Source organism: Fonsecaea multimorphosa (assembly GCF_000836435.1).
Source record: "Fonsecaea multimorphosa CBS 102226 unplaced genomic scaffold supercont1.36, whole genome shotgun sequence".
NCBI classification, from domain to species: Eukaryota; Fungi; Ascomycota; class Eurotiomycetes; order Chaetothyriales; family Herpotrichiellaceae; genus Fonsecaea; species Fonsecaea multimorphosa.
The window spans coordinates 110,709-137,555 of NW_015971670.1; the positions used below are offsets into that span (position 1 = coordinate 110,709).

At 53.0% G+C, this 26,847-nt stretch overlaps 12 protein-coding genes across 12 annotated transcripts; 3 read left to right on the forward strand and 9 right to left on the reverse strand.

Moving 5' to 3' along the window:
• Positions 1-572: 572 nt before the first annotated feature.
• Positions 573-1,500, reverse strand: Z520_11155 (uncharacterized protein; the record flags this gene model as incomplete). Its single annotated transcript, XM_016781644.1, has 3 exons — positions 573-776; positions 881-1,198; positions 1,348-1,500. The coding sequence occupies 3 exons, from the start codon at positions 1,498-1,500 to the stop codon at positions 573-575; spliced, it is 675 nt and encodes a 224-aa protein (XP_016627221.1).
• Positions 1,501-1,979: 479 nt separating this feature from the next.
• Z520_11156 (uncharacterized protein) lies at positions 1,980-2,737 on the reverse strand (the record flags this gene model as incomplete). The annotated part of the gene is made up of 2 exons (XM_016781645.1): positions 1,980-2,143; positions 2,194-2,737. 2 exons carry the CDS (start codon positions 2,735-2,737, stop codon positions 1,980-1,982), a joined length of 708 nt encoding a protein of 235 aa, XP_016627222.1.
• Positions 2,738-3,938: 1,201 nt separating this feature from the next.
• On the forward strand, positions 3,939-5,291 carry Z520_11157 (adenosylhomocysteinase; the record flags this gene model as incomplete). Its single annotated transcript, XM_016781646.1, has 1 exon — positions 3,939-5,291. The coding sequence occupies one exon, from the start codon at positions 3,939-3,941 to the stop codon at positions 5,289-5,291; it is 1,353 nt and encodes a 450-aa protein (XP_016627223.1).
• Positions 5,292-6,306: 1,015 nt separating this feature from the next.
• Positions 6,307-7,666, reverse strand: Z520_11158 (uncharacterized protein; the record flags this gene model as incomplete). Its single annotated transcript, XM_016781647.1, has 5 exons — positions 6,307-6,891; positions 6,936-7,197; positions 7,247-7,333; positions 7,386-7,516; positions 7,559-7,666. The coding sequence occupies 5 exons, from the start codon at positions 7,664-7,666 to the stop codon at positions 6,307-6,309; spliced, it is 1,173 nt and encodes a 390-aa protein (XP_016627224.1).
• Positions 7,667-8,593: 927 nt separating this feature from the next.
• Z520_11159 (uncharacterized protein) lies at positions 8,594-9,663 on the forward strand (the record flags this gene model as incomplete). Its single annotated transcript, XM_016781648.1, has 2 exons — positions 8,594-8,678; positions 8,735-9,663. 2 exons carry the CDS (start codon positions 8,594-8,596, stop codon positions 9,661-9,663), a joined length of 1,014 nt encoding a protein of 337 aa, XP_016627225.1.
• A 716-nt stretch (positions 9,664-10,379) lies between these two features.
• Z520_11160 (uncharacterized protein) lies at positions 10,380-11,507 on the reverse strand (the record flags this gene model as incomplete). Its single annotated transcript, XM_016781649.1, has 4 exons — positions 10,380-10,600; positions 10,685-10,787; positions 10,865-11,038; positions 11,121-11,507. 4 exons carry the CDS (start codon positions 11,505-11,507, stop codon positions 10,380-10,382), a joined length of 885 nt encoding a protein of 294 aa, XP_016627226.1.
• Positions 11,508-12,675: 1,168 nt separating this feature from the next.
• On the forward strand, positions 12,676-14,247 carry Z520_11161 (uncharacterized protein; the record flags this gene model as incomplete). Its single annotated transcript, XM_016781650.1, has 1 exon — positions 12,676-14,247. The coding sequence occupies one exon, from the start codon at positions 12,676-12,678 to the stop codon at positions 14,245-14,247; it is 1,572 nt and encodes a 523-aa protein (XP_016627227.1).
• Positions 14,248-15,442: 1,195 nt separating this feature from the next.
• Z520_11162 (diphthamide biosynthesis protein 3) lies at positions 15,443-15,748 on the reverse strand (the record flags this gene model as incomplete). The annotated part of the gene is made up of 1 exon (XM_016781651.1): positions 15,443-15,748. The coding sequence occupies one exon, from the start codon at positions 15,746-15,748 to the stop codon at positions 15,443-15,445; it is 306 nt and encodes a 101-aa protein (XP_016627228.1).
• An 841-nt stretch (positions 15,749-16,589) lies between these two features.
• Positions 16,590-17,529, reverse strand: Z520_11163 (60S ribosomal protein L15; the record flags this gene model as incomplete). The annotated part of the gene is made up of 4 exons (XM_016781652.1): positions 16,590-16,730; positions 16,814-17,040; positions 17,121-17,277; positions 17,443-17,529. 4 exons carry the CDS (start codon positions 17,527-17,529, stop codon positions 16,590-16,592), a joined length of 612 nt encoding a protein of 203 aa, XP_016627229.1.
• Positions 17,530-17,892: 363 nt separating this feature from the next.
• Z520_11164 (uncharacterized protein) lies at positions 17,893-18,605 on the reverse strand (the record flags this gene model as incomplete). The annotated part of the gene is made up of 2 exons (XM_016781653.1): positions 17,893-18,436; positions 18,487-18,605. 2 exons carry the CDS (start codon positions 18,603-18,605, stop codon positions 17,893-17,895), a joined length of 663 nt encoding a protein of 220 aa, XP_016627230.1.
• A 1,111-nt stretch (positions 18,606-19,716) lies between these two features.
• On the reverse strand, positions 19,717-22,358 carry Z520_11165 (uncharacterized protein; the record flags this gene model as incomplete). The annotated part of the gene is made up of 2 exons (XM_016781654.1): positions 19,717-20,287; positions 20,338-22,358. The coding sequence occupies 2 exons, from the start codon at positions 22,356-22,358 to the stop codon at positions 19,717-19,719; spliced, it is 2,592 nt and encodes an 863-aa protein (XP_016627231.1).
• Positions 22,359-25,665: 3,307 nt separating this feature from the next.
• Positions 25,666-26,610, reverse strand: Z520_11166 (uncharacterized protein; the record flags this gene model as incomplete). Its single annotated transcript, XM_016781655.1, has 1 exon — positions 25,666-26,610. One exon carries the CDS (start codon positions 26,608-26,610, stop codon positions 25,666-25,668), a length of 945 nt encoding a protein of 314 aa, XP_016627232.1.
• Between the last annotated feature and the right edge of the window lie 237 nt (positions 26,611-26,847).

Here is a 26,847-nt window from a genome sequence, read left to right on the forward strand (position 1 = left end):
GGCCAGAAGAATGCTGGTCATCTTCTTTTCTCAAATCATTGAAGGCGATATGGAATTGGCTTCGGCATGCACGCGTTGATACAGGACATAGGGACGCCCAGCTGTCCCTGCATTTCTCGAACAGAAGGAAACGCGGTGGTGCGGCTGAAGACCCGTGTTGAATACTCCCTGCAGAGACCCTTCTAGTGAGGGTATACAGAGCTTCTTACAGAACTTCTTACCTGTTTCAGCTATGCTGGCTCGACAATACCACCAAGCTTGACAAAACGAGTTGAAGGGGGCGCATGGAGGAATCGACCAGTTGGGTAACGGATCATAGTCTCTTGGTCTCGACTGAATTGGAAGTGGTTTGGCCAATCCCAGGATGGTTCACAAGCTGAATGCCGGTTCAGTACGGCCAGGACAAATGAACTGGATTTGTTATATACATCACCGCCCCTACTGCATGTCCAGTGTCTCTGGTTCTCACCCTCAAGAAGGTGCTATCGTACCCACCCCAGAACGTGCCCTTCTCACCAGTCAAGCCCTTGCTCTGCTTCTCATCCCACAGATCCCAATGATGAACGATAATTTTACACAGTCTCAGTGAGCATCTTGTTCAACCGGGCGATCTTGCTTGACACGCTAAGGTCGATGGTTCGTTCGCCAATCTCGACCACGAGGCCACCGAGGATATCTGGGTTGACTTTCGTGACGACCTTGAGCTTCTTGCCTCCGCTGTATTCAGATTTCGAGATGGCGGCTTCGAGGCGGCGCAGGAGTTTGTCGTCAAGTTTCTGTTGATCAGCAACGTTAGTCTTCGTGCGCACAGCAGTGTTTTGGTCTACAGGTCTGAGTCTAGACCGTGGGACCATGGACATAGTGCGTTGGGTGGACATACCGCGGCGCTCGTCACAACTAATTCTATCTCTCCTCTTGCTGCACTCATCAGGGTGCCAAACTTCTCGCAAACTCCCTCGAGCAGACTCAGCCGGTTGTTCTCCGCGAGCGTTTGCAGGAAATTCTTGACGGTATTGGACTTATCGGATGCTCCGGTGTGCTTTTCCAGTTCTGCAATGATCTGTGACTTGTCGGTATCGGAGAGTGTAGGAGCGGCGAGAATTTGGGGGAGTTTGGCATCCGTCTTGAAGATTTGTTCTAGACTGCTGAGAGCTTTGGCCGTCGGCTCTAAGGAGCCTTGTTTGGCAGCCGCCGTATACTGTTGAGCATGAAAGTGTCAGCTTGAAATTCCCTCGACGAGACGACCCTGAATCCCTGATCTTTTGACACCCATCCAAGCCGTGATTCTCCCAGCTGCCCCCCGATCCTATCTCCACCTTTTGCATGATAACATTGGATTGATCATACCAGAGCATTTGCATAAGTCCCATCGAGGCCGAACAAAGGCACTGGAGGTTTCGTGTCTGCGGCGGCCGGAGCAGCGTATGTTCGGACAGCTGTTCTGGGAACTGTGCGACGGGCAGCGGCGAAAGCTGGCCGCATCAGCTTGGAGGACATCATCTTGCCGGCGGGAGAGACGATGCAAAGCGAGTTGGACCTGCAAAGGAAGGAAACGAAGTCTGAGAGCGGAGAGTCAATGCGAGCTCGGGACTTGCTGGAGCTTGGGGATTGAACGATGAGGTTTGAAAAGCAAGCTCGTCAACCGCAGGGTGGAACTAGTCCCAATGCGGAAACATGGGACTGGGCAATATCAATTAATATCATCAGACAGCTTTACCACCACTCCTCCTCTCTCCTCCTTCACTATTTTCTGGGTGTCATCAAGAGACCACGAATTCTAATCGAGACCTTTTATTCAAGCAGTCTATATCCCGCAACTGATGACCAAAGGGGCTTAATCATGAACAACCTGAACACTAACACGCCAATACTCGAAAACCCCAGTCACCACTGCTTCCTCAAGAGTCAATCTTAATTTCGAACCTGCTCATCCATCTACTTTCGAGAGCTTGCAGGGCGGATGCTGGACATTTGCAGCATCAAGAATACGGCGAAAAGGCCCAGCTTGCCACGTCATCCTCAATCGTGAAGCGCAGCCCTTTCACATCAATTTCTTCATACATGCTAGAAATAGCAGCCCGAGCTTTTTTGTGCCATGGCCCTCGCCCACCATTGACTGCGTCTTCTTTGTTGCGCCAGAAGCCTAGGGGATGATTAACTTCTCGTCTTGAAGGCTCCATCGTCTTTACTCACACGTTGCCAGATTTCTCCTATTGGTGTCAGGTACCCCGTACCAGTACTTCAGAAGCCCTCCACTCTGAGTGGCTTCGACGTGGGATTGCTTGTCCAATTTGAACAAGAGGTCAACGTCAATGTTCTTCTTGAGTTTCGACCTGAACTCGACGACGTAGAACTCTTGCCGCGTCCACCTGTAACCCTCTTTGGCTGCCAAGGACTTCAATAATGCCATCAAACTGCTCCAATCGAAGGAGTCTTCGTAGGGGACTGTGGCATAGTTTCCTGAAGCTGGTTCCAGTTGTGTCGATGCAAGAGCGAGAAGCCGGTTTGGAGTATCGACACTGTTCAGATCCAAGAGATGTTCTGGTTCAAGGTATGGTGAAACTGTTAACCAGCGGGCGGATTCCACGTCGCTTTCGAACTCTACTTGAGTTGGATGATGTTCAATGGTGACTCCGGTGAAGGGCCCGTGGATCTTGGTCGAGGCACCAGAATCATGCACGCTTATGCTGCTGTCCTCGTTCGTTTTGAGCCTTTGTCTGGGCTGAGCGGCTGCCATTTGGAACAGGATCAAGGCTTCGGTCACCGAATTGCGGATGCTGTCGAAGGAAAGAATAAAAATATCGTGGTATTTGTAGCAATATAGAACGAGCCAACGTGGGGAGGTTGGAAAAATGACTGAATGCTGGAACCTGTCTGGGGGTGGTATTGTGTGCGTTGCGGAACTGATCACGCAATTGAGGCTTATGGGAGGAAGGCACCACCGCCGTCAAATGAGTGTAGATTGCAGAGAATCAAAGCAAGAAGAACACCAACATGAGAATCTGAGCTGAGGAGTATGTGGCGGTCAGAGGAACCTGGCAAAGGTCCGTTACTTACTAGAGTCCATCTGCAGTGAGATGCATTTTGCCGCGCAAGACTCCAGCAGCCAGCAGCCAGCAGCCGTCCAAGCCGACTTCCACGTGTACAGCGCATTGCCGTCAGTTGCCGCCAGACTCAAGCCCCTCGGGCAGCTTCTTCTCGCCCACAGATCAGGCGAAGCAGGTGTTGACAGACGGCACGCGTGGCAGAACGGAACATTGTGCCAGCTGCAGACACGACCAGAGCATGAGAGGACCATGCCATTTCGTTTCCTAATCAAGGCAAAAAATCACGGGCATCTTGGACGTATCAGAAAACTCACCGATAGCGGCAACAAGACCAGATAGCCCGCCTCTTTGGCGTGCACTGGTAACCCGTAAGACAGATAAAGAGAAGATCGATAGTGTCCATTGACATCAGGAGGGAGTCAGTCCATTATATAGAGGGAGGGATGGCATGCAGATGGACTGATGCCGTGATCATGCTATCCGAGTCTTAGGCGGGCTGTTGGTTGCTGTTGGTTGCTGTTGGCTGGCGATCGCCACGGACACCCGCACCAGGAGCACAAAGTTTCCTATCTCTGAGCAAGGTGCGGCAGTGGGATTCTGGTCGGACTGAGCTCTACCCCACGATGCAGAGGTTGGTGAGTGATTGGTGGGTGATGGTGGGAAGTGGGATGGAGGTGCGTTGCTTCGGAGGCACCCAAGGCACCTTTTCCGCAGTTGAGATTTTGCGGGCGCAGGAGGAAAAAATGTCACCGACAAATTCGCCCTCATCTAAGGTACTCACTCACTCACCCACTCACCCACTTCACCTTTCTTCCACCACCAAACACCTTTCACCAAACTCCTTGACTCGAACCCTCCTTCTCCCTCCAACCTCCTATCAATACCGACATCATGAGTGGTGCTCCAGCCCAGAAGTTCAAGGTCGCCGACATCTCGTTGGCGGCCTTTGGTCGGCGTGAGATCGACCTCGCAGAAATCGAGATGCCAGGTCTGATGGCAATCAGAAAGAAGTATGCTGCAGACCAACCGCTTGCTGGTGCCCGAATTGCCGGCTGCCTCCACATGACCATCCAGACTGCCGTCCTCATTGAAACCCTCAAAGCTCTCGGTGCTGAGGTCACCTGGTCCTCCTGCAACATCTTCTCGACCCAAGATCACGCCGCCGCAGCAATTGCCGCTGGAGGCACTCCCGTCTTCGCGTGGAAGGGCGAGACCGAAGAAGAATATGAATGGTGTCTGGAACAACAACTGAAGGCCTTCCCTTCAGGAAAAACACTGAACCTTATCCTTGACGATGGAGGTGATTTGACCGCCTTGGTCCACAACAAATACCCCGAGATGCTGAAAGACTGCTATGGCGTGTCAGAAGAGACCACAACTGGAGTCCACCACCTCTACCGCATGCTGAAGGGCAAGAAGCTCCTCGTCCCGGCCATCAACGTCAACGACAGCGTCACGAAGTCCAAGTTCGACAACCTCTATGGGTGCAGGGAATCCCTGGTTGACGGTATCAAGCGTGCCACGGACGTCATGATCGCCGGCAAGATTGCTGTCGTGGCCGGCTATGGCGATGTTGGAAAAGGCTGCGCTCAGGCTCTCCACAGCATGGGTGCCCGTGTTCTCGTCACCGAGGTCGACCCCATCAACGCCCTCCAGGCCGCTGTCTCCGGTTACCAGGTCGTCACCATGGACGACGCCGCTTCGCAGGGTCAAATCTTTGTCACCACCACCGGCTGCCGTGATATCATTGTTGGAAAACATTTTGAGGCGATGCGCAACGACGCCATCGTCTGCAACATCGGTCACTTTGACATTGAAATCGATGTTGCGTGGCTCAAGAAGAATGCCAAATCCGTCACCAACATCAAGCCTCAGGTTGATCGCTACACGATGGCCAGTGGACGCAACATCATCCTGCTCGCCGAGGGTCGTCTCGTCAACCTGGGCTGTGCCACCGGCCACTCTTCCTTCGTCATGTCCTGCTCCTTCTCCAACCAAGTTCTAGCCCAGATCATGCTGTACAAGGCCGAAGACGAGGAATTCGGCCAGAAATACGTCGAGTTTGGAAAGACCGGCAAGAAGGACGTCGGCGTCTACGTTCTCCCCAAGATCTTGGACGAACAGGTCGCCCTGCTCCACTTGGAGCATGTCAATGCCAAGTTGACCAAGCTGACTCCTGTTCAGGCAGAATACTTGGGATTGACTGTTGAAGGCCCCTTCAAGTCTGATATCTACCGCTACTAGACGGTTTGACGGTCGTCGGGGCTTGTGTCACTGGCTTTTGAATGATTGCATATGTATCGGCGCTGAGGTCTTTTTTGGGGGGAGAAGGTTTTCTAATGCTCAACGCATAGAAACTGGAGAATCCAGCGGCATGGTCATATTGACCTCCTTGTCCAAAACGGATAATACGCACGAAACTCAACGACCTTGGGACGAGGATTGATGAGGCAGGAAAAGTTTGGGACGAGATCGAGGCCATTGAAATAATGGGGTGCCTCGAGTCCTTTGTTTCGAGAGTGCTGGCACGAGAAAGCTGGAGAAAGAGATCAGAGATAAGAGATCAGGTGGAGAGCAACGTCCTTCAACGGACAATCGCAGAAGCTACATCAGCTTCTTCAACAGATAGATACCCCGAATAGATGTTCAAAAAGAGCATGAGATGGCAGAACTAGAGCGAAGGGCTGCGGGAATGAATTTTCTTGTAGCACCCAAGTGGTCTTCACGTGGCAATTCACGGTCAACCATGTCATTGCTGGAGTGTCATGTTGCGTCCAGAGCCTCGCCATCAGTCATAAAAAGCCCAAGCTTGGAGTATCAGTTCTATGTCATTTCGAACAACCCTCGGAGAAGGGAGGGAGGGAGCAACTGGGAGCATTTGGGAGCATTCTATTGCCTTGCGTATAAGGCTAGGACGAAAAGGGCCGCCAAGGAAGAGGGAAGGGCGAACACGTTCATAAAACGAACAATGCACAAAAGGCCAGAAGACCCAAGGGATGGACGGTCCAATTAACTATGTTGATCTAAGGCAGAGCGATATTCCACCTATTCGAGAATATAGCCATGTGAGATCCCGCAGCCATGGTGCCCACGAGTGTGAGGTAGTCGTTTTTCGACCGAGGGGCGCTCAATGACGAAACTGGCTACTGGCACAAGAGCCAGCCTCACAGACAAGATCTGCTTGTTCTTTCCCGAGGCTTTATTTTACAAGATATCAGAAACCATATTCTCCATCGGCCGTTGACCGAACAAGGCCCTTTCAGATCAAGGTCGAGACAGCAGTCAGATCCGGCTGCAAGACCTTGTACTCGACGGTGCCCTCAGTCTGGTTTGCCGGAACATACTCAAAGGCCAGACCGCAGTTTTTCAAGTCGCTGTAGAAGTCGGCGGCGGCTTTGGCGATGGCGACGGCGTCGAACTTCTTGTTCTCCAGGACGGTCCGGCCCTTGTTCACGTTGTAGAGTGACTTGGCGTAGGTGATCAGGTTGTCCCGCGACTCGACCTTGAAGCTGAGCAGTTCGGGCAATTGTGCGGCGAGCAGCCAATCCTTCCATTTCGGGCCATCGGTACTAATTGGAAGCGCCGCGGTGAGTTCCTTCTCCGTGTATGTCTTCAGGGTCTTCAGGTCTTGTGGTAAAGGTGTGCAGAGCGCAGGTGGCTTGGACGGGACGAAGCTGTAATAGAAGTCCTGGAGATAGTTCACGGCTGTATGCTGTGGTGATGCAATGTGGATACACATGGTGACCGCGTCGATCAGTTGATCCACGGTTGTGATGGTCGGGAAGTTGTTGATCTGGCCTCGGGTTTGGACTTCGTTGCACCAGTCAGAGATGGACGAGTCCGCCTGGACATCCTGGTCAGATTTGTGCCTTGGTCTCAAGCATCGACTGCACGAATTTTCGTATCAAAACCCCCCCAGAGAAGTGCCATGTCGGTGGCATATGGATAGTTGCGATACTTGAGCCCATCCTCGGATTCCACGTCGAAACCTCGTTTCTTGAGATCGTTCGGTACGTAATGCTCCTGGAAGTTGAACTTGTTGTATGACCAGTCCACCAGGCTGAACGTGCGGTTCGTCTGCGGATTCGGATCGATTGCAATGACAAAAGGAACCAAGGTCATACGGGCGGCGGCGTTCAACGCAAGGGTCCTGAACCAATGGTTGATGGGGGGAATCGTTTGCAGATGAGGAGGATAACCATCCTTTGATGGGTCGCTCCAGTTTGTATGTCTCGCTTCTGCACAAGATGGGTTCCAGGCCTTTGGAGTCAAAGTGAGACACCGCTCTGTGCTTCAGTCAGCAAGTCTCAGGATCTGAAGCAGCCGAGGGCACCGTACGCGTCCTCCAGCAAACTGTAAATCTCAGTTAGGGCCATCTGGGTGCCCTTGAAGGTTCCCTTTTTGAACCCCACAGTGACAGCAAGCTCGCAGTTGACAGCACCATCGTTATTGGTACTCAGCACAAGTCCCTATTTAATAAGTTCGTTCAGAAATACGCCCTTGTCCCATACAACCATGGGATCGTCCTCCACATCTTGTCGGGGCATGCCATTTAGGATATCATCCAGCGTGGGGGTGCCACCAGTGACATTTGGAGGCTGCTGGACTTCAACGGGCATGATGAAAGGTCGGCTTTATTTTCGTTCAGTTAGGCAGATGGATTTTGGTTGAAGAATGCCAGGATGTTGAGGGATCGCACACCGACATCTGCTTTATATATTGCTGAAGCCGTCGTGCTTTGTCCGTTGATCGTGCTGTGCTCTCCCTTCCCCGAGCAACCACCCAAGACGGCATGGTGCTGGACATTCAGCTCCTGACGTTGTGGCGGTCCTCGAGCTTTTCGGAATGCACAAGGTTGAAACAGCATGCAGCTGTCCCCCCTGGAATTCACGAGCGGAGAAATCAAGCAACCCGTGGGGGAGCTGTGTTTCCCTAACCCTAATATCAGGAAGGCTGCGAGAAACCCCATAATGTGGGGATCCCATAATGTGGCTGGCTGGTGTTTGTCGCAACCAGAGGACTCGATGCTGGCGGCAGGCTCTGAGAGAAACATTTCCAGATTTCAGCTCCTCTTCAGCTCCTCTTCAGCTCGATTGCAATTGCCTCCATGATGCACACTGTGGCTTCTCTGCTGTAGCTCACCGCTCCTATCACCTCGAGCCAATTGGTCAGCACACGATATGCATGGTCCCAGGAGACTCGAGCGCTGTCACATGCGTTCCTATTATGCATCCTTTATACGATGCGGCGGCAGCCTCTCGCTCGGGTCACACACTCTCCCTGCGGTCTGGAATGCTCTAGCACACGATATCACGCTTGCTGATACCCATTCCAAGGCCAGATCACTTCGCTCAAAGCCCGGTGATTGCCACTCTCTAACCATGTCTATGTCAAGGGTCATCTGGCCAGAACATTGCTCGACTTGAAGTACTAGTAGTGACTCTCTCCCACTCTTCTCCGTTCACGTTCAGGCTCAGAACTAGATTCGATCATAGGTGACCAGTACACATTTTACACAGAATTGGACCTTTGCATTCGCCCTCGCAATGGCAGACACAAATGACAAACTCCCCAAGGATTTGGTGGACGAGATGCAGGCGCTCTTCGGAAAGCATCCGGGTTATCGTACCAGTACGTATGATTCAGCCTTTGGTCTCAAACAGCGAGCTAACCCTTCCCCTTGCCAGCCCACGCCAAAGGTCTTCTGGTGGAAGGGACATTCACACCGACCGACCAAGCCAAGACACTTTCGATAGCTCCTCACTTCAACAACCCCTCGACTCCGGTCACAGCTCGCTTTTCTGTCGGCGGTGGCATACCACACATACCCGATGTGGACGACAATGCCACTCCCAAGGGCGTTGCCATTCGCTTCCACATTGACGCCAACACACATACGGACCTGATCAGTCACTCGTTCAATGGATTCGCGACCCGGACTGGGGAGGACTTCTTGTCCTTCCTCCAGCTTCTCCGCGGCACCAAGATCGCTGAATTCTTGCTCAACCAGGCCAAGGCCAAAGGCGGCGACTACTCCAAGGAACAGGCAAACTTCGACAAAGCCCAAGCGGCCTTTGTTTCTTTTCTTGGTAGCCACCCATCTGCTGCGACGTTCGTCCAGTCGGCAAAGCCAAATCCCTACAACTATGGTACCATTACATTCTACGAGCCAAACACTCATGTTTTGACCAACGAGGATGGCAAAGTCACAAATGTCCGATATCGTCTCTATCCAGCCGATGGAGACCATCTGTACACCGACCCGGCGCAATTGAAGAAACTGGCGCCAAACTACTTGGAGGACGATCTCCAGCAGCGGTTCCCCGCCAAACCGATCGTCCTCAACGTTCATGCACACGTGGCAGACCCTACCGACGTATTGGACGACGCCACCGTCCCGTACAAGAGCGCAACGTTTGTTCCCGTGGGCAAAGTGGAGATCAACAAAGTTGCCGACGACAACGCGGCCAAGCAGAAACAAATTGCCTTCAGTCCAACTCCGGACAAGGGCGGCGTTCAGGGCATTGCATCGTCCAAGGATCCTCTGATTCAGACCCGGAAGGGGGTCTACTACATCAGTTCTGAACAGCGAAGACACGAAACCCAAGTGGAGTAAGGCTCGATACGGATCGCACCGAGAAGGATTCTGTTGTCTCCCCATTCGTGTCTTGTCGTATTACTGCTTGCTCAGGGGTACTCTGAATTACCATCTCAATGAAATTTTTTTTTTGGTCGAAAGAATTCCTCGTTCCGGCGTTTTTTGGTATCTGACTAGTCCAAAATGATTACGCACAGTGTTGGGTGTACGAAGGGCCGTGTGGTAGATTAGACGATGAAGATGCTGGCCTTCAGAGATTGGGCGGATGCTAAGAGGCAGGCACCCTGGGCCTTGAGGAATTTTCCTCATGGGTTTTAGTTCCACTAAATCTGTCCACCCTGTCTGAGAAACAATAGGAAAAAGGACATTAATAAAAGACAGGGGGGGGGGGGGGGGATGGGACATTGCAATCTGTCCGCGCTAGAGCTAACGTAAGCAAGGCTCAACCCCCTTAGCTGGAAGTTCCAATACCGCTCGCTCTTTGGCACGGAAAAGTTTGTTGACAGGGTCTGGCGTACACACCAAAAGCCAACGATACGTCTGTGTCATGTCTGTCTATGGACAATCTACGAGAACTTTCGAACTTTTCTGTAGCCTACACAGCTTTTGTACGGTCCAGCTGGATCTTGTGCCGAATCACAGGAGCACACCCCTGCAGAACTAGGACGCCTCTGGAAGAAACCATAAAACATGCTCAAATGCCCTGCTCAGTGCTCAAATTGCCGGTTCGCCAGTCAAGGCATGACTAGTTCTCTGAAGGTCCAGAGGAGCTTCTCATTCAATAAAGATGAATTCTCGCTAGGCACAATGGTCATGTCATCCCCCTCCTGGGGTGCCTCAAAAAAAATCTGTTGAAAAGTCCCAGACCTATGAAGAAAAATCCACCACTTCTTGACCGTTTGGACCTTGAACGCACCAAAGATCAGGGCCGCACTCACAGCAAGCGAAATCGGAACTGCCAGCGCGCATCATTTGTGTAAGCAAGGGGCCGGTGTTACAGAACCATCCTATCGACAAAAGATGGGGGAATTATACTCACACATGAAAGCCGACACCCATCCCAAAGGAAGTGCACCGTCTCGATCGCGTGCAAATTCGGAAATGTCAATCGCGAAAAAGGCGGCCATGAAGGATAGAGGCAACTGTCGGATTTCACAGAGTCAGAACTCCCTGAAGATTCGGGGATGTGTAACGTGCAAAAGTGATGGGAGTCCGTTACGAAGATGATTGCTACCACGGTGAACACCATCACCGTGTCGCCTTGCTTCTCGGCTGCTTTGTTCAATTGGAGCATTGCATTTGTGGAACGAAGGGTTTCTTCCGCCCCTCTGCGGGTGGCCCGAGCTTCCAGCACGTTGATCTGCTTTTGCTTGAGGTCCACCAAGACGTTAAGCTGCCGAAATGGGATGCGTTGACGTTAGCCTTTCTCCGCCAAAGTCGCTCGCTCGCTCGCCCGCGTTTGTTCGGGTACGTACCGAGAGTTGTGCCTTCGTGGCTCGTTGGATCATCTTCTCGATCTCGTCGATGCTCAACTGAATCTTGGAGAGCGGTAGACTGGAATCTTGTGGATCTGAGCTCGCCCCCCACACTTTGCTCACCTGCTGTGTTTCTTCCTGCACAAGGACGCGAACAAGTTTTCGTCGGTTTCTAGTATGCGGCTTTCTTTCGAGTACCACGGGCTCTGGCGATGTCGGTGGAGGCGACTGCCTAACAGCGCTCGTCTGTTCTGCAACCTCCGTGCCAGGACCGTGGGTCACTGCCTCGAAATCTCGGCTTTCGTCTTCGTCAGGCTTGTCCATCCCACGAACGACTTGCTCCAACGTTCTCGCGATTTTCCTCTGGTCCTCGAACAGGACCAACATGATGTTCAATTCGTCAATAATATCCTTGATCTCGCGGAGCAGTCCAATTTCGGGCGTTATGTCGAGGGAATAAAAGAGTACACCTCTTCGGCGTGGCAACCCACTACCGATATTGTGCGTAGCGACCTCATCTTTTGAAGCAGGGATAGAGACCAAGTGTCTAGCTACCCGTGTTGATCTGCATCTGTTTTATCGGATCCAATACGGTATGGACTTCTCCGGTTGACTCCTTTTGCGGCCATCTCCAGCAACGGATTGCGCAGGTTGTGGTATACCAGCACCGCCCTTGCGCCGATTTCAAATCACCATTAAATTTCGATTTCAGGCAGCATGGATGGTGGGCATTCTTGTGACATGGTGGGAGTCCATAGCCCGAGACTCTGCTGACAATGATAACCGTGCTTCCATGTCGAATATATGGCATTTCACACTTGCTTTCAAGAACCCACTGGGCTTCATTTCGTTCACCGCGCTTGTCGATGCGGGATCCATCGCTCGCCTGCCCTCCATCCCGCTCTTCGTCCTGCTTCTCAGATTTCTCGTCGTCGCCTCACTCATGATGAGTCCATCATTTGCCGGACTTTCCTCAACGTCCGCTTCTCCACCGTTACATTCGTCTCCCTGACGATACCCATCCGCCGTGCCAGAGTCATCTTCGCCTACATCTGGACACTATCTTCGTCTAGATTCCGAGTTGTCGTCCTCGTATTCGCAGGTTTTCTCCCATGGAAACACCCAAGGCTGCGCTTCTGACAAGGCTGCCGTCTCCGAGCCAATCAGGCTCGACCTGTAATAATAAAACGCAAGGCTGGACCCAATTTGGTCCTTTCTCATCACTACAATATCTCTGTCTTTCTGCCTGCCTCATTACTCACTGCCAGCCAAACATACAATCGTCTCTAATGCCTGATGCCGGTACTGAATAATCTGGGAGTCTTCGATACTGCTCTTTTGAATACCTAGGAAATCCAAACGTCGGGAATCTGATCACGGCGGTATGGTGCAAACCGGAAGAAGTCCTCGCTTCATTGGCGGAACCGTCCTTTGATGGTCTATAATCTTGATGCATACCGACTTGTTTCTTCGGGCATTGCACCGTCGAGCCATCGCAGAGACTGGCAGACGCAGATCTTCAACTTGGACATCACCATCCAGCTTTGCTGTCAACATGACTTCCGTGCCTAGGCTGTCAACGCCTCCGTCCGGGCAAATGCATCCGGATCATCAACCAAGCCAACCAACATCAACGTCACAGGCACCAGGGGCGTCGAAGAAATCGTCCTGGGGAAAGGGAACTACAAACCCCCAACACAACAAGCGCCCCACGCACTTTGTCTGCTTCCCGCTGGTCAGCGACGAATCAGTATCACAGCTCTCCAAATCCCTGACATATTTCCGATCCATCACCACGCCTTTGCCTGCTCCAGATCGTGAAGTGACCCCCGAGAGAGGTGGTGGGCATGGAATCCATCCGGACTCTACAGCACCTGAGCAATCCGGCAGAGAAATACGAGGTGATCGAGATGTGGATCGAGCATTGCGAATCATTCCGGAGCAGGCCCATCGTCCGCCTGGGACGTTCCATCTGACACTCGGGGTCATGCACCTTCCCAACGCGGAAGACCTGGAAAATGCGGCAGCGCTGCTGCAGAGGATCGACTACCTGGAACTCCTTAGGCGAGCGGAGGCCGGTGAAGGGGACGAGGCGGAAGGGTCTGCGCGGAGAAGAAGGGATAAGCAACGGCCGAGAGGCGGAACAGGAAAAGACGCCAACGAACTGACCCCGAATACGGAAACGCATTCTGGAGTGCAAGGGAAGACTGGAGAGGTCCAGCCGGCCTCAACAGGAGGGGCAGATCGGAGCAATGACGCTCAACACGAAATCAGGAGTCAGCCACCCATCAGCGAAGGCCAGGCTGATCCGCAGGAGCTCCAGCAAACCAGAGATCCACAACCAGTGACAAACACTTCGAACCATGAACCAGAGGAAAAAGAAAATCTGCACCAAGCAGCGAAACAAGCCGGTGTAATCCCGTCTTCTCACGCACAAGCACTCACATCCCTACGCCGAGAAATCTCACCACCACCACGACGAGTCTCCGCACCTTCTTCGACCTTGGCCCAAGACAACTCTGAAGAACCAGACCCTCCACCACCTGTACCCATAACCATATCGCTCTCGTCGCTGGGCACCTTCCCCTCCGCGCGCTCGGCGCGGGTCTTCTACGCAGAGCCCCACGACCCGACATCGCGGCTGCAGCGGTTCGGCAACCTGGTGCGCGACGTGTTCCGGGAAGCGGGCCTGATCACGGAGACGAGACCGCTGGTTCTGCACGCGACGGTGGCGAACCTGATCTACGTCAAGAGTAGAGGGAAAGGCAGGGGGAAGTGGAAGGGAAAAGGAAAAGGTAGAGGTGGAGGTGCAGGAGACGACGGGAATGTGGATGCGAGGGAGATTCTGAGGCTGTTTAACCACGACGGTGGGAATCACACCGGGGCTGCATCTTCTCCATCACTACCACCACCACCAAGTCTCTGTTCCGCAGTTGACGAATTGAACCGTACCACCGCGGACAACCCCTTCACATGGGCCAAGGACATCCCGATCCGCAGCATCCGCATCTGCAAGATGGGCGCCGAACCCTCCCCCCTCCCCGGCTGGGGGCTCGAGTACCCGCCCGTGGCGGAGAAGGTGTTTCTTCCTCCTGCCCCTGTAGGCACGAATCTCACCTCTGGATAAAGGACGGAGAAGACAAGCTGTATGGATTTTACAAACGGTGTGTGGGAGGATATTTACTGAGCCAAATATGGAGGAAAGGGACAAAACTAAATTCCATGGGGAGGAATGGTTCGGACAGGAGGATCTATCTATCTATCTGTATGTGTGGATGGATGGATGGATGAAATAAAAGTTTCCACAGCTATGAAACATATAAGTTGTGGACGTTGATATGGGTATGAGCATTGAAATTTCATGAATGATGATGGATTCATACGTCGATCGCATTTGTCTCCGCTCTCAGGACAAGAACCCTGTGCCAGAGCACAGCGTGCACATGTGAATGAATGTATCGTGCAGCTTTGGGGGGTCTCGTCCGTTCACTGCTCTGCGGTGCCTGGACGGTTCTGATATGATTGACCCCCCAGTGACTTCATTCTCCAAGCAACACGGACGAGGACCAGAGCGCCGGAGGAGTATTGGTTATTCCAAGCTACCGCGTCAACTGAGCGTCAATCTAGTCCGCGTGCGTTGTATCGCTGCCCGTGAAGGGATAGGCTGTCTCTTCCCGCTCGCTCGCGTGGTCTCTTCCAAGCGAGGGGCCGCGATACACGGCACAGTCATTATGTGCTGGGATTTGTAACATACCCGTGGGGCGCTCGGGATTGATGGCTTTCCAGAAAAATTGTGCCTGGTATCTTGTAGCTGGGGGGTCTGAAATCCGCAGTCCAACATGTCGCAAGGAGGGGTACGGAATGAGAGCCAGTCCTGCAAGAGGCCATGTGCCATAGACAAGGAGCCTTCTCGAGCGTGTTTGGCGGCGCAGCGATTGATCTTCCTGGCCCTTTTCAAGGGCCAGAATTCTCACAAGAATCGTCCAAAGAGAGCGGGGCGGGAAAAGAAACGGGTTCGAACACGGCAATCTGCGGCGTCATCCAGTCGAAGTTAAAGGGAGAACACACCCGTCTCGTTACCTGCCAGTCTCAGAGCAGCACGAAAGTCGTTGGTAAGATATCTCGGTGTTGATTGCGAGAGAATCTCCCACCCGACATCGCGTGTCGTTGTGGTCGAGCGCACACGGTGGTCCACCTCCAGGAGACTCTGCGTCGGCCCCCAACATCTCTCTTCGGACCATCGTCACTAACCCAGCATTGGTATATTGTCGACTAGAGCCATCATCCACACAACACCCATTTCTTCCGTCAAATTTCTGTGTTCACTCTGCCTCCTTGTCCGCGCCGACCAAATCCTCGGATTCAAAAATCACCCGAATCGTCAAACTGCAACTGGGACAGACGGCGATGTCCTGGCCCTCGTACATGTCGCTCAGGGTGATCTCGAACTGGTCTCCGCAGGGGCACGGGTAAGTGTAAATCTGCCGGTCGGCGTCGTAGCTCATGTCTTCGATCTCGATTTCGTCGTAGACTTCGGCGTCCTCGGCATCGTTGGAGGAGGAGCCGCCGGCGCCGGCGAGTTTAAGGGTGGTCGAGGCCGCCGCGGCAGTCGTCGTGATAGCAGGCATACTTGTGACGACAGTGCTGGATGGGGATCGACCACCAGGGGTGAAGAAGGGGAGGAGGAGGAAGTCTGGAAGCGGTTGAGGTCGGACAAAGGGTTTCGTTGGAACTGGGTGTTTCTTCCAGGGTCTTGGCGGGCAAAATTGGAGGAGTTTGGCCTCCGTTCAAAGGATTGCGGACTAACGAGCAAGGAAGAAAGGACAGGAGATTGGGCCTGTATGTGTGTAACAGCGCGGTATGGCGAAGCAATAGAATATGGCGGCTAGCTGCCCAGACGGGTGCAGTCAACGAAATAGAGGCCGGAGTCACGCGGGAGATCAGACGGAAAAAAAAAAGTTCTGTGGGGAAAGAAATTGCGGGGGAAGTTTTGGCACAGGCACGAAAGGTCAACGGTGGTTGTGGGCTGCGAATGGGTTTCGTATTTGTGAGTGAAAGGCATGCTGATTCGCAAAGAAAGATTTCATTTTTCTTGTCCTTCAACTCGCTTTATTGGAAAGACTAGTGACATATTGGCCCACGCCGTCCACGCATGCATGCATGCAAATGGCTCTTGTAGAGAAACTTCTCCCTCCCAGGCCCGCACACAAATCGAAGTACTTTGCGCATCCACCCTTCTTTGCAGAGGCCGAACTTCAGGATAACCGTAGAAGCGGAATCCTGTCTCCCTCATGGGTGGCTTTTCACAGATCTCATTATCATGACCTGAGCCTCAAAGCCGTGATCATCAACTGCAGCATATGCAATTTCTGTTGCACAATTTTTGACGCCGTCTCCAGCTGACACTGCAAAGTACCCATTCCCATCCACACGCGAACCATCGTGTCAAGAATCTCGAGCAACCCTCCTTTAGCGGTATCTCCAGAGCGAGAGGGTGTTGTGTCTCTTCCAAGTCTTTCTCCGTCCAGAGGTGGTCTTGGTGTAGCCATGTCCCTTGCCCAAGCCACGAGACTTCTTGCCTGTGGCGGTGAGACCTCGAGATTCGCGGTGCTAGTCAAAACAGTCAGCCACACCAATGTCTGTGTTTTCTTTGGGTGCCTCGATCCTTTGCAGGACCGGTGTAATTTCCTTACCTTGTGAACGGGGTTCACAATCCAGTTGATCCGAGGATCACGGCGGATTGCCTTATGGTTGGGGTCGACCAGAATGATTTCATAGTACTTGTAGGTGGAGTCCTGGTTGATCCAGTACGAGTTGAGGACGCGGAGGTTGGCGCAGCGGCGGCCGACTCGTTCTTCGGCAGTGGAGCGAAGGGAACGTTGGTACTTGAGTTGGTTCACACCCTGGTTGGTGGGCTTGCCTGCACACATGATACCCCGTCAGGATTTTCTGCAATATGGGACTTGCGCCCTCGCATTATAGGAGTGGGCTTGTTCTCACCATAAGTAGCACCCTTGGGCACTGGTCGCTTGCGACCACCGCGGCGCACACGGATTCGGTAGATGACATAGCCTTGCTTGGCCTTGTAGCCCAGACGACGGGCCTTGTCAGGTCGGGAAGGACGAGACGCGCGGTGGATGACGTTCAATTGTCGGAGCTATATTATGCACTCTCAGCAACGTGTTCAACGAGTGTATAGCAAGACACATCTCTAACGCGAGAATGTGCCACGAGAGATGAAACAGAGCAACAGAGATTGTGTATGCGTGTTTCCAAACACCTCCTCTTGTCTGCTCCATTGTCATCTCGGGAAGTCTCTTACCTCCCAGCAGCGGACTCGGAGAAGGAATCGAAGGACATCGGATTGCTTCTTCTTTTGAAGTTCTTCGACGTATTTGAGGGCACCCATCTAGGAAGAAATGTTAGCGACTGATATGGCAGACCACCCGCAGATCTAGTTTACCTTGACTGTTGCGCCTCGCAAAGGACGGTTGTGATGGAAAAGAGCGTCTTGAAATTGAGAATTGAGGACTAGATCGGCTCTCATTTTCGACGGCCAAGTTTCGTGCGCAGGCTTGGCAAAGGTGCAATCTTGGCACTGGCGCCCGCCAATCAGAGTCTAGATCCGCATATTCGGCTCCCCAGCTGACACTACTAATAAGGTACACTCGTAGTTCAGTTGGTCTTATGATAATACAGCAACTCTACTCGCTCGATGCGTACCTGATCATTAGCAGATCCTCTCACCTCGTAGCAGCTGCAAGACGCAGAATCAAAGATCGCTCGCCTGAACATGTCCCGCAAAACAAAGTCTCTCAATCGCCGTCTCTGTGTCACGGGCAACATTTCCCCATCCTAACGTGTGTTTCGAAGCGGCCTCTTGCTGATCCATTCCATGTGACAAGAGCATTTTGCCCTTTTGTTCCTCATCAGCTGTGAGGCCATGCAGATCCCTAACTTCGTGCAAACTATCGGCCAAGAGTTTCTCGATCTCCATGCCTGTGACCTTTCTGCCGGCCTCGATCGTGCTCGCGCTGACCCCCGTGTCCTTCTCAAAGGATGTCCTGATGTCCTGCAGACGGGACGTATGGGCCGGCCGGCCGGCGAGCTCGTCGTAAGCGAAGATGAGAGCGCCTGATTGCTTCATGAGATCGACCATTGCCTCGCAGTATATTTGCCCCTCCGCTCCCAGAAATCGAACTTCAATTGGGGCAGCGAAAGAAGTAGGATCGTTGGGAAGACCACTCGCGAAACCTCCAAGAGCGGAACTGAGAAGTGGCGCAATCTCTGCCTCGAACGATTGCTTATCCAGGGCACTGCAAATGTTAGCTGATGACACCCTATAAGCTCGAGACGTGAAGCCGACTTCTTCTCCTTGATCTCTTTCAGCTTCTTAATGAGGCGGGACTGCCTGTCTTTGATCACATTCCCAAATTGGCGTGGCCATGGGTCAGCTTTGTTGAGCTTTTCCCATATCTTGTCCATCTTCTCTTGGTCGAACCTACAGAGCCCTGGTCATTGATGCCGGCCAAGTCACTCGTAAAGGCCTGTCACTGACGGTGGATCTTCTGCGTGGATCTCGCCCCTTTCTGAGTTCTCCTCCATTGACGATGACCCCTGCGATGACAGCACTATCTCATCTTCGAATTTTACTGTTTTATTATGGGCCTTGGAGCTGCTTCGCCGCGAACTTGGATGTGAGGTGGGCTGAACTGGACCGCGTTAGCAGCCATGTGCTTGATCTTGAAATTCGAGAATGACTTTACCTGACTTGGCTGTACCGCCTGTCATGTCCGCGTGATTCACAGCCTGCGTTAAAGATCGTCGAGTTTCGATTTGAGGAAAGATTGGGTGATGGGTATATTCGTGTCACGACATCAAGTGATTGAGTGCTCATGGGCAAGTCAAGGACTGCGCAGATGCAGGAGAGAAACCTGGACTCGACGCAATAACAAGGCAACCGCTGGGCAGAACGGCAGCCCCTGATCTTATCGTTCGGCTCTTCCTTGCATTTCATTCAGCAATGATTACAAGCTCCACCACGTTGTAATCGATCTCCAAAGCACTCTGGTGTTGGTTTAATACACAAGCCAGCCATCCAGCCCGCAATGTGGACATGTACCCCTCCAATGCTCGACGTCCAGCTCCATCTCGACTTCGCCCTCACAAGCACCAACCCACATGTAAAGTTTTGTATCTCCTCAGCTCAGTATTATCTCATCTTTCTGTATGCAGCAAGCAATCCATAAACAATCTGGGCTTTTTCCCCCAAGCTCTTTTGTCCAATCCAGCCTAACCAACAATTTTTCATGTTGAAGAGAAAAAAAAGTCTTCAATCAGCATCCTATAACATGGAGTGCAATGCATATCCCAGCACGGAAGCTCGTTCATCAGCAAAGTCTTATCTTTCAGCCATATCCTCCCCTTCCCAAAGTGCAGGTCTAGTTGCCTTCCGTAAAATTCCGTGAACCTCGTCTTGCTGAACACCACGTCTAGGTTTTGGTCATCCGGTCATCATATGCAAGAATTCGTCCCAAATGAGTCGCGAGACAAGTGTCGTCGTCCGTTGCGTATGCCTTAGGTCACAGATCCGGACTCAAGAGCCAAGTGAGAGCCCTTGGAATCGTCCCATCCAGTTAACGTCACCGGTCGGGTTTGGCGCTCTTCCTCTAAAGTCGGGTCGGCTGCTGGCGAAATTAGGCGCATTAGGATTGAGGGTAGGGAATGGTTGACCGTAGAAGGACATGAAGGGATCCATTTGACCTTGCATGTTTGGAGCAAACGGCGATACCCCCGGTTGCAGTTGTTGAGGTCCCGCCCCAACATCCTGGAACTGATTATAGAAAGCGTTCCGCATGCCCTGACTCTGATGGTTGTTGAAGTTCCGGTCCGCGTCGAAGGTATCTCCAAATGGCGTGGTGACGGCCTGGTGGCCGAGATTACCTGCCTGTTGTGCTTGTTGCTGCCGCCTACGATGGCGCTCGTCACCGGGGGCCGTGCTATACACAGGCTGGATTCCAAGGGATGCGGTTGGGGTTTGGAAAGACGCAGGGTTGATGGCGGACATCCAGATACGGGTCTTGTAGATCTTGAAAAGATCTGTGACCAAGTGATTGAAGTTGATGTAATTGTCAGCAAAGTAGTAGAATGTGAGCTTCTTGCTGTCCCTAATCGATGTCAGTAAAGGCGCCCAAGGGTCCGGTCTGTGGAAACGTACATCTGGAACTCTGCGTCAAGAATTTCCATATTCAATCGATGCTCGACAACCTTTTGCTGACAAACCCGCTTGGCTTTGGCCTCGTTGCCTTCTTTGTCCTTCAAGGCTTGAATCTCGTGGTTTTGCGCCAGTCGCTTGATCATCTTCGGCTTGAGTTCGGGGCCAGCAGAGTCGTGAGGACCATGATGTCCTTGAGGTCCCATGCCTCCGACGGCACTGCCATGTCTGTTGGGAATGCCGTTGGGGTTGACGACGTTGGGCCCGCCGTTTCGACTCTGCAGCGAAAACATCATCAACCATTTATAATGTTCCTCGGCATAATATTCTTTGTAACGGCGGGCGTCCTCCCACGTCACGTTTGTATGTTGAACCGTGCCCAGATCGGTACCACGGTCCGCCTCAACAATGACAAGATCTCCCACGTTGACGTGGAGACCCGTCCCCTCTTGGATGTAGAAGACATCTGAGCGACAACATTTGAAGTTGACGATGAAGAGCGGTTGCGCCGCCGGTTCGAGGTACGGTCCAACACCAAGATGTTGACCGTAAAGTTGTGGATCGCGGTGGTGCTGATGGACTCGGGCGTCCGCAGCTCGTCGGGTGGACTCGGTGGTGTTGAAATACGCAGCTGCAAAGTAGCGGAGACGTAAGTACATATTATTCATTTGATCCTCGTTCGGATTCATGAGCGCGAGGGTTAAAGCCTGGGCAAACTTACGATCATCTCCTTGGGACAACGCTTGGGATCCGCTTTCATACGCCGTCGCATCGTCTTCGCGACCTATCCAATTAGCCCCGGGAAATTGTAGAAGTAACAGCCGCAGAATCTGCTCACCGTTCGAACTGAAGGATCCATGGCGAGTTGGCACGTCGGCGAACGAATGTCGGCGACTCTGGGGAGCCTCTGGGATGGGACCGAATCCAAGGGAAGTCTGCCAATGTGCTTTCTTCATTCCATCAAAAGTACGATTCTCGGTGGGAGACAACGACTGTCTTTCGGCGAATCCAAGGGGTTGTTCACTCATGCGACGCGCATTGTGATCACGACCAGGAAATCCGGCGAGGTCTTCTCTATCATCGATGGCGGTTTCAGCCTCCTCCGGTACAGCGCTTCGAAGGCGCGTATTTCGAAACCCGGGGGGCTGAACGGGGGCCGTGGTGGCGGTACTCGGGAAACCACGGTCACGGCTTTGAGCAGCGTGACGGAGCTGGGCATTTTCCTTTTCCAGCCTCTCGATCATTCGCGCCTGCTCAGCACTGATGGCCTCGGGGGTAATATTGCCGCGATGATCTTCTTCGTCATCTTCAACTTCTCGCAACCGGCCGAGACCACCGACCTCCAACACCCCCAGTCCACTGGTCCTCGACGTCCGTCTCTGCAGAGGATATTGACTGCCTAGCCTGCTGCGCGTCGCTTCAATCGAGGTCGAAATGGGATTAGCTGGCGGCGCAGTGGTCGTGTCGAGTTGGCCCACAGAGTATGACTGGGAGCGGTAGGTCTTGGGAGTCGGCTGGAGAGGAATCGAAAATGGGATGCCGCCTTCACCATTCGTGGGCAAAACCTCCTGAAGTCGGGCCGGTGGATCTCTGCGACCATCCTGGTTCCAAATCGTGGTCCACGGATACGACGTCGTTGGGTTGGGCCATGCTCCCGGACCTGCAGCGTTGGGGTTTCCCCAGGGCGAGGGCTCTGCTCCAGGGGTCCCCGGATGGGAGGTGGAAGGGCTGTAGGGACCAGTGATAGAAGGTTTGCGATTTGCATTGGCCGACGAGACATCGTTGAGCCATGAGGTTCTTCGCACGTTCTTATTGGACTTGACGTTGCTGCCAGCGCCAGCCTTTGCGTGGTCAGGCTCGTCGTCTGAAGAAGCCAAAGCCTCGGAATCAGGAGTTGACCTGCCCAGGCCTGGATTGGATTTCTGGAGGAGGAGGGATGCAGATGCTTGATGGGTGCCAAAATTCCCGAAGGCCGGCATAGGCGCGCGAGTCGTCAGACCCGACTTGTTGGGTGTGTTACTCATGATGGATGAGGATGGCTACGCCAGGATAGACGTGGTTTGACGCTATTCTCGTTCCGAGTCAGTAAAGAGCTGTCAACGTCAAAGGAAGTTTTGAATTCAAAAAGGCTTTGGAATCATGCTAGGGCAGAAATTTTCATGCAGTACAGAATTGATTCGTGCAAGGAATACGTGAAATGAGGTGAGGGCAGAGAATAGCTCGAGTGCCGAGCGTCCTCACCCACACTGGCCAAGATGAGGTCCTGCCAACACCCACCAACAAACGGACAGGACCATCGCAAAACGAAAATTTGATGAGGGATGATGAAGACTGAAAGGTCCAACTCACCTTGTGATTACAGAAGAGACATGGAGAAGCTGGCGGTCTGACTTAACATGTCGGGGTACGGAGATGGCTGAGTTGGGGCGCGGCCGCGCCTCGGGACCAAGCCTCCGTCGTGGAGTCGGACCTACTGAGACGATCCGGAGGAGAGCAGAGACGTGCAAAGAGGGCTTTCGAGAGGTTTGCGAATGCTGTTGAATACCGTGAAGAGGAATACGGTGTGGTGGGCGACACAGCTGGTTGTCGTCGTTGTCGTCGGCGAATAGTTCGGGATTTGGGCCTTACAACCAACAATCGGCCCGCGCCCAGAACAAGTGGGCTAGAAGAGTCAGGTGATTGTCCGAGATTTGCTGGCGGAGCTGTCAGAGACAGACAAGGTCTTTTATCACCAGACAGTGCAAGCAGTTGATGGGATGGAGAAGATGGAAAGGAGGGAAGAAAGGATGTGCCTGGGGAGGTGGACAGAGATGAAGTGGGTTGACAGTGGTAGTATTGAGGTGGTGCTGGGTGATGATGGGTTATTGGTGTGCGTATGTGTGCATGCAAAGTGCGATGTTTGAGGCGGAGAGGGAATAAAGGAGGGGATGAATGGGCCCTTTGAACTTACTACGAACAACAAGGCGGAGGGATCCGAGGAAGACGATGAGAAACAGAGAGACGGACAGATGATGGGCAGACGGGCAGACAAGAAACGGGGGGGTTTTCACAACTAAGGATCGAGAGATGTGCCGCCTTCCCCGGATTATGATGAACAGGCTTTTCGCTTAGTTCCTCACGCGACCACTTCGTTTTGGTGTCCGTGCTTGGAGGCACGGAGGGTGTGCAAGGGCCGAGGAGTCAGAGAGTTCGCAGCGGGAGGTTTCTTAGGAAAGGGGAATGGGAAAAAAGAGCCACCAGAGCTAGGTCTGGAGACTGGAGGCCGAAGAGGCAGAGGCAAAAGCGGGAAGGGGAACTGCTGATGGTCCAAGCGGGGGAAGAGGGTTGGCGACCTGCTGGGGCTGTGGCTCTCTCCCTCTCACTGGTTCAACTGGAGGAGGGGGGCAAACCGCGATGATCAATGGGTCGATGGTAATGGATACTTTGTTCGATGGTAGCAGCACGTGTTTGCAGCAAGCAGTATAGGCAAACAACCCTCAGGTGATACGAAGAGGGCGACACCGAAAGAGCCAACGAGGACAAGCCGGTATACGAAGAGAAACGCGGCCCCTTCAACCATCAACCTAGAAAACAAGTCCTGGCAACGTGAAAAGAGAGACGATGACCCTCGAACACTGCAAAGCAGAGAAAGAAGTTTAGACCTGCGTGGCCCCGTGTGCCTTGGGGCGGCTTTGTTGTTAGTTCAGGTTTAGTTGAGCGGCAGTAGTAGTGGGTGCCAAACGGGGCATGGCCCATCCGCCGTTGACCCTGGCGGCGCTGAACGCCCTGAAGCCTTGAAGCCTAGAGCCCTGGAGACAGAGACACACGGTCACGCCATGGGGTGCTGGGTTCGTTACCTTGTTAAGGTATGCAACAAGAAGTAGCTTGCCCCGGCCCACGAAACAGGCAGGTCAAGTTCCACAAGGTTGGGCCCTGTCTAGGAAGATTCCATGGACGAGGATAGGATGAAGAAGCTTTGAACTTTTTTTGACAGGAGCGGGGTTGGGCCAGAGCGGTTTGCGGAGTCTCGAGCCAGTCATTTGAATGAAGAAGGAGAGAGGGGGGAGAGAGCATGAGCGAGGAGGAGCTTTAATTAACAAAAAGGCAAATAGAGAAAACGGAGGAGGCGAGGTGCACGAGATGGACCCAAAAGATGGATGGTGTGCATGAGAGGGCCTTGGGCAATGGGCACAGCATCGTCCCTTGTCACTGCGACTCACTCACTTGCCTACCTACCTGGGTGCTACCTACCTACCTGGTAGCTCCCTAAGCTTGCTAAGGTGGCACTTGGGTGGTCACTCCCAGTCAAAACCCCACCACCTGCCACCAGGCACTGGCACCTGGCACCTGGCACCTGGCAACTCCGCTAAACTGGCTGACCAGGGTTTGGTATTGAGCACAACCTGGCCTGCAACAACAGACGGAATTTGTGTGACGAGTAATAATTTATACAAAGAACATTGTTCGGCCAGATGCATCAACAATGGACAGGGACAACCAGTAGACAGGCACCGAGTACGAGGTACAGGATGGAATACTACTAGTCCACTAGTTGCTAGTAGTGATTGACAGAAGATCACGAAAATCCAGAACGTTAATCAACATCAGTGGGCTTTCTGGGCTCTCCCTCTCACCCTCTCTCACTCACATTCATCTCAATGCTGTACCTAATAATACTACATATGGACGAGGTAGGGAGGCAGCAACAGACGGACTACTCCATCCCCCCCTAGCCCACCCCTCCTCTTCTTCACGACACCCAACCCATTGCCTCAATTGAACTCTGACTTGCATCAAGCCACCGGGATCCAATTCAGCTTTTTGCGGGGAAATCACTCACTCATCCGAAATGCTTTCCCCTTGGCCCAGCCTGGAGCCAACCATCATGGCTTGCTTCAAAACGCTCAAAAGCATGTGCGCCCTGTCTGATCTATGCTACTTTTGTCCTATCAACCACTCCAAATGTACTGTACTTCGTGCTTGGTTCTCATGACCAGGCAGAGGCGGCCCGGTTGGATCCCCTGTCAAGAATTGTCATCTCACCCCATGGCGCCACCCCCCGACGACGAATGAGATCATCTCTGTACTTAGGGGGAGATATATCCCTCACAATACCTGGGGCCAGCCATGTCCACCTGACATGCACTTTCCCCGCCTTGACATCTGCCCAGATATCCTATCTCGATCCCTGACCATCGCGTCGGGAATCTTCCTTGTGAAACGTGAAGGGAGACGCGTATGTCGCCAGAGACCAGAACTCATCGGCTCGATCGTTCCCGAAGAGATGCCAGGTGTGCTTGGTAGACACGACACCTAAAAGAACCCGGTGCCCGTCCTCGAGGACACCAAAACTCATTCGACGAAATCGAGACTGCCCTTGCCCACGGTCGAGGGAACTGCATCGGGGCCCTTTTGCTGTCGGAGCTTCTCCTCAAACCTGGCAAACTCCTTCATGGCAATCTCTTCCTCTTCGTCCAGCACCTGGTTAACGCCCTTGACCTCCTCAATGTAGTGCATCAGCATTGACTCGATGCCATTCTTCAACGTCACCGTGCTGGAGTCGCACGTCCGGCACGCTCCCCGTAGTTTTAGATTCACCATCCCATTCTCAAACCCGCGGTACTCGATATCCCCGCCGTCTTCTTGGATCGCAGGCCGGATCCGCGTTTCCAGTAGCTCTTTGATCATAGCAACCACCTCGTCATCCTCGTCGTTGGGAGCCAACGAGTCCTCGCCGAGTCCACCTTGACCATCTTCTGAGGACGTAGATTTGTCCACGGTATTCACAAGCGCCTCGCCCGATGTGATTGCCTCCGTGATCAACGCAAAGACCTCGGGCTTGACGTGAGCCCAGTTGACGTCCCCAGCCTTTGTCACCGTAATGAAGTCTGGCCCGTAGAAGACCGACGAAACACCGTCAATGTCGAGTAGTCTTGCTGCGAGGGGCGAGGGGTGAGGAGCAGCCACTGTCGATCGAGGAGAGTTGTATTCCAGAAACGTGGATGGGAAGCCCTCGGGCAAGACGGGGTGGTTAGGGAGGAATTTCAGTGCCGAATCATTGGGCGTCGGCTGTGTCTGGATGTAGATTGATCGAGTCGCGCCCGTGATAGAGGTCGCGGTTTGCTGTCCAGGCCGCAAGAGAGGGCGACGACGAGCCTGCGACGAGGTGATGGGCGGAATGCGGATGGACTGATGGACGTGACGGATGCAAGCCGCCTGGGAAGCTGTGCTCAAAGCCGACTTGGGACTCAAGCTGGCTAGAGCACGCAAAGACCGGGGCGGCATGAGACCACGCATCGTATCGGAGCCTAAGGGTATATACAAGTTCGAGTATAGCAAGAGGCCAGAATAATGTTGCAAATATGGTTGTTTGGTCAAGTTTCTCGAAAACCGACCTTCCGAAACTTTGGAGGCAAAACTTTGAATGACGCAACTGGGGGCGATTGTCACGTGGCATAGCCTAGCATTTGTCATCCTCAAAAGCCAATCACCACCGTCCAATCACTTAGAGATCGAAATTCTTGTACTGCCAGT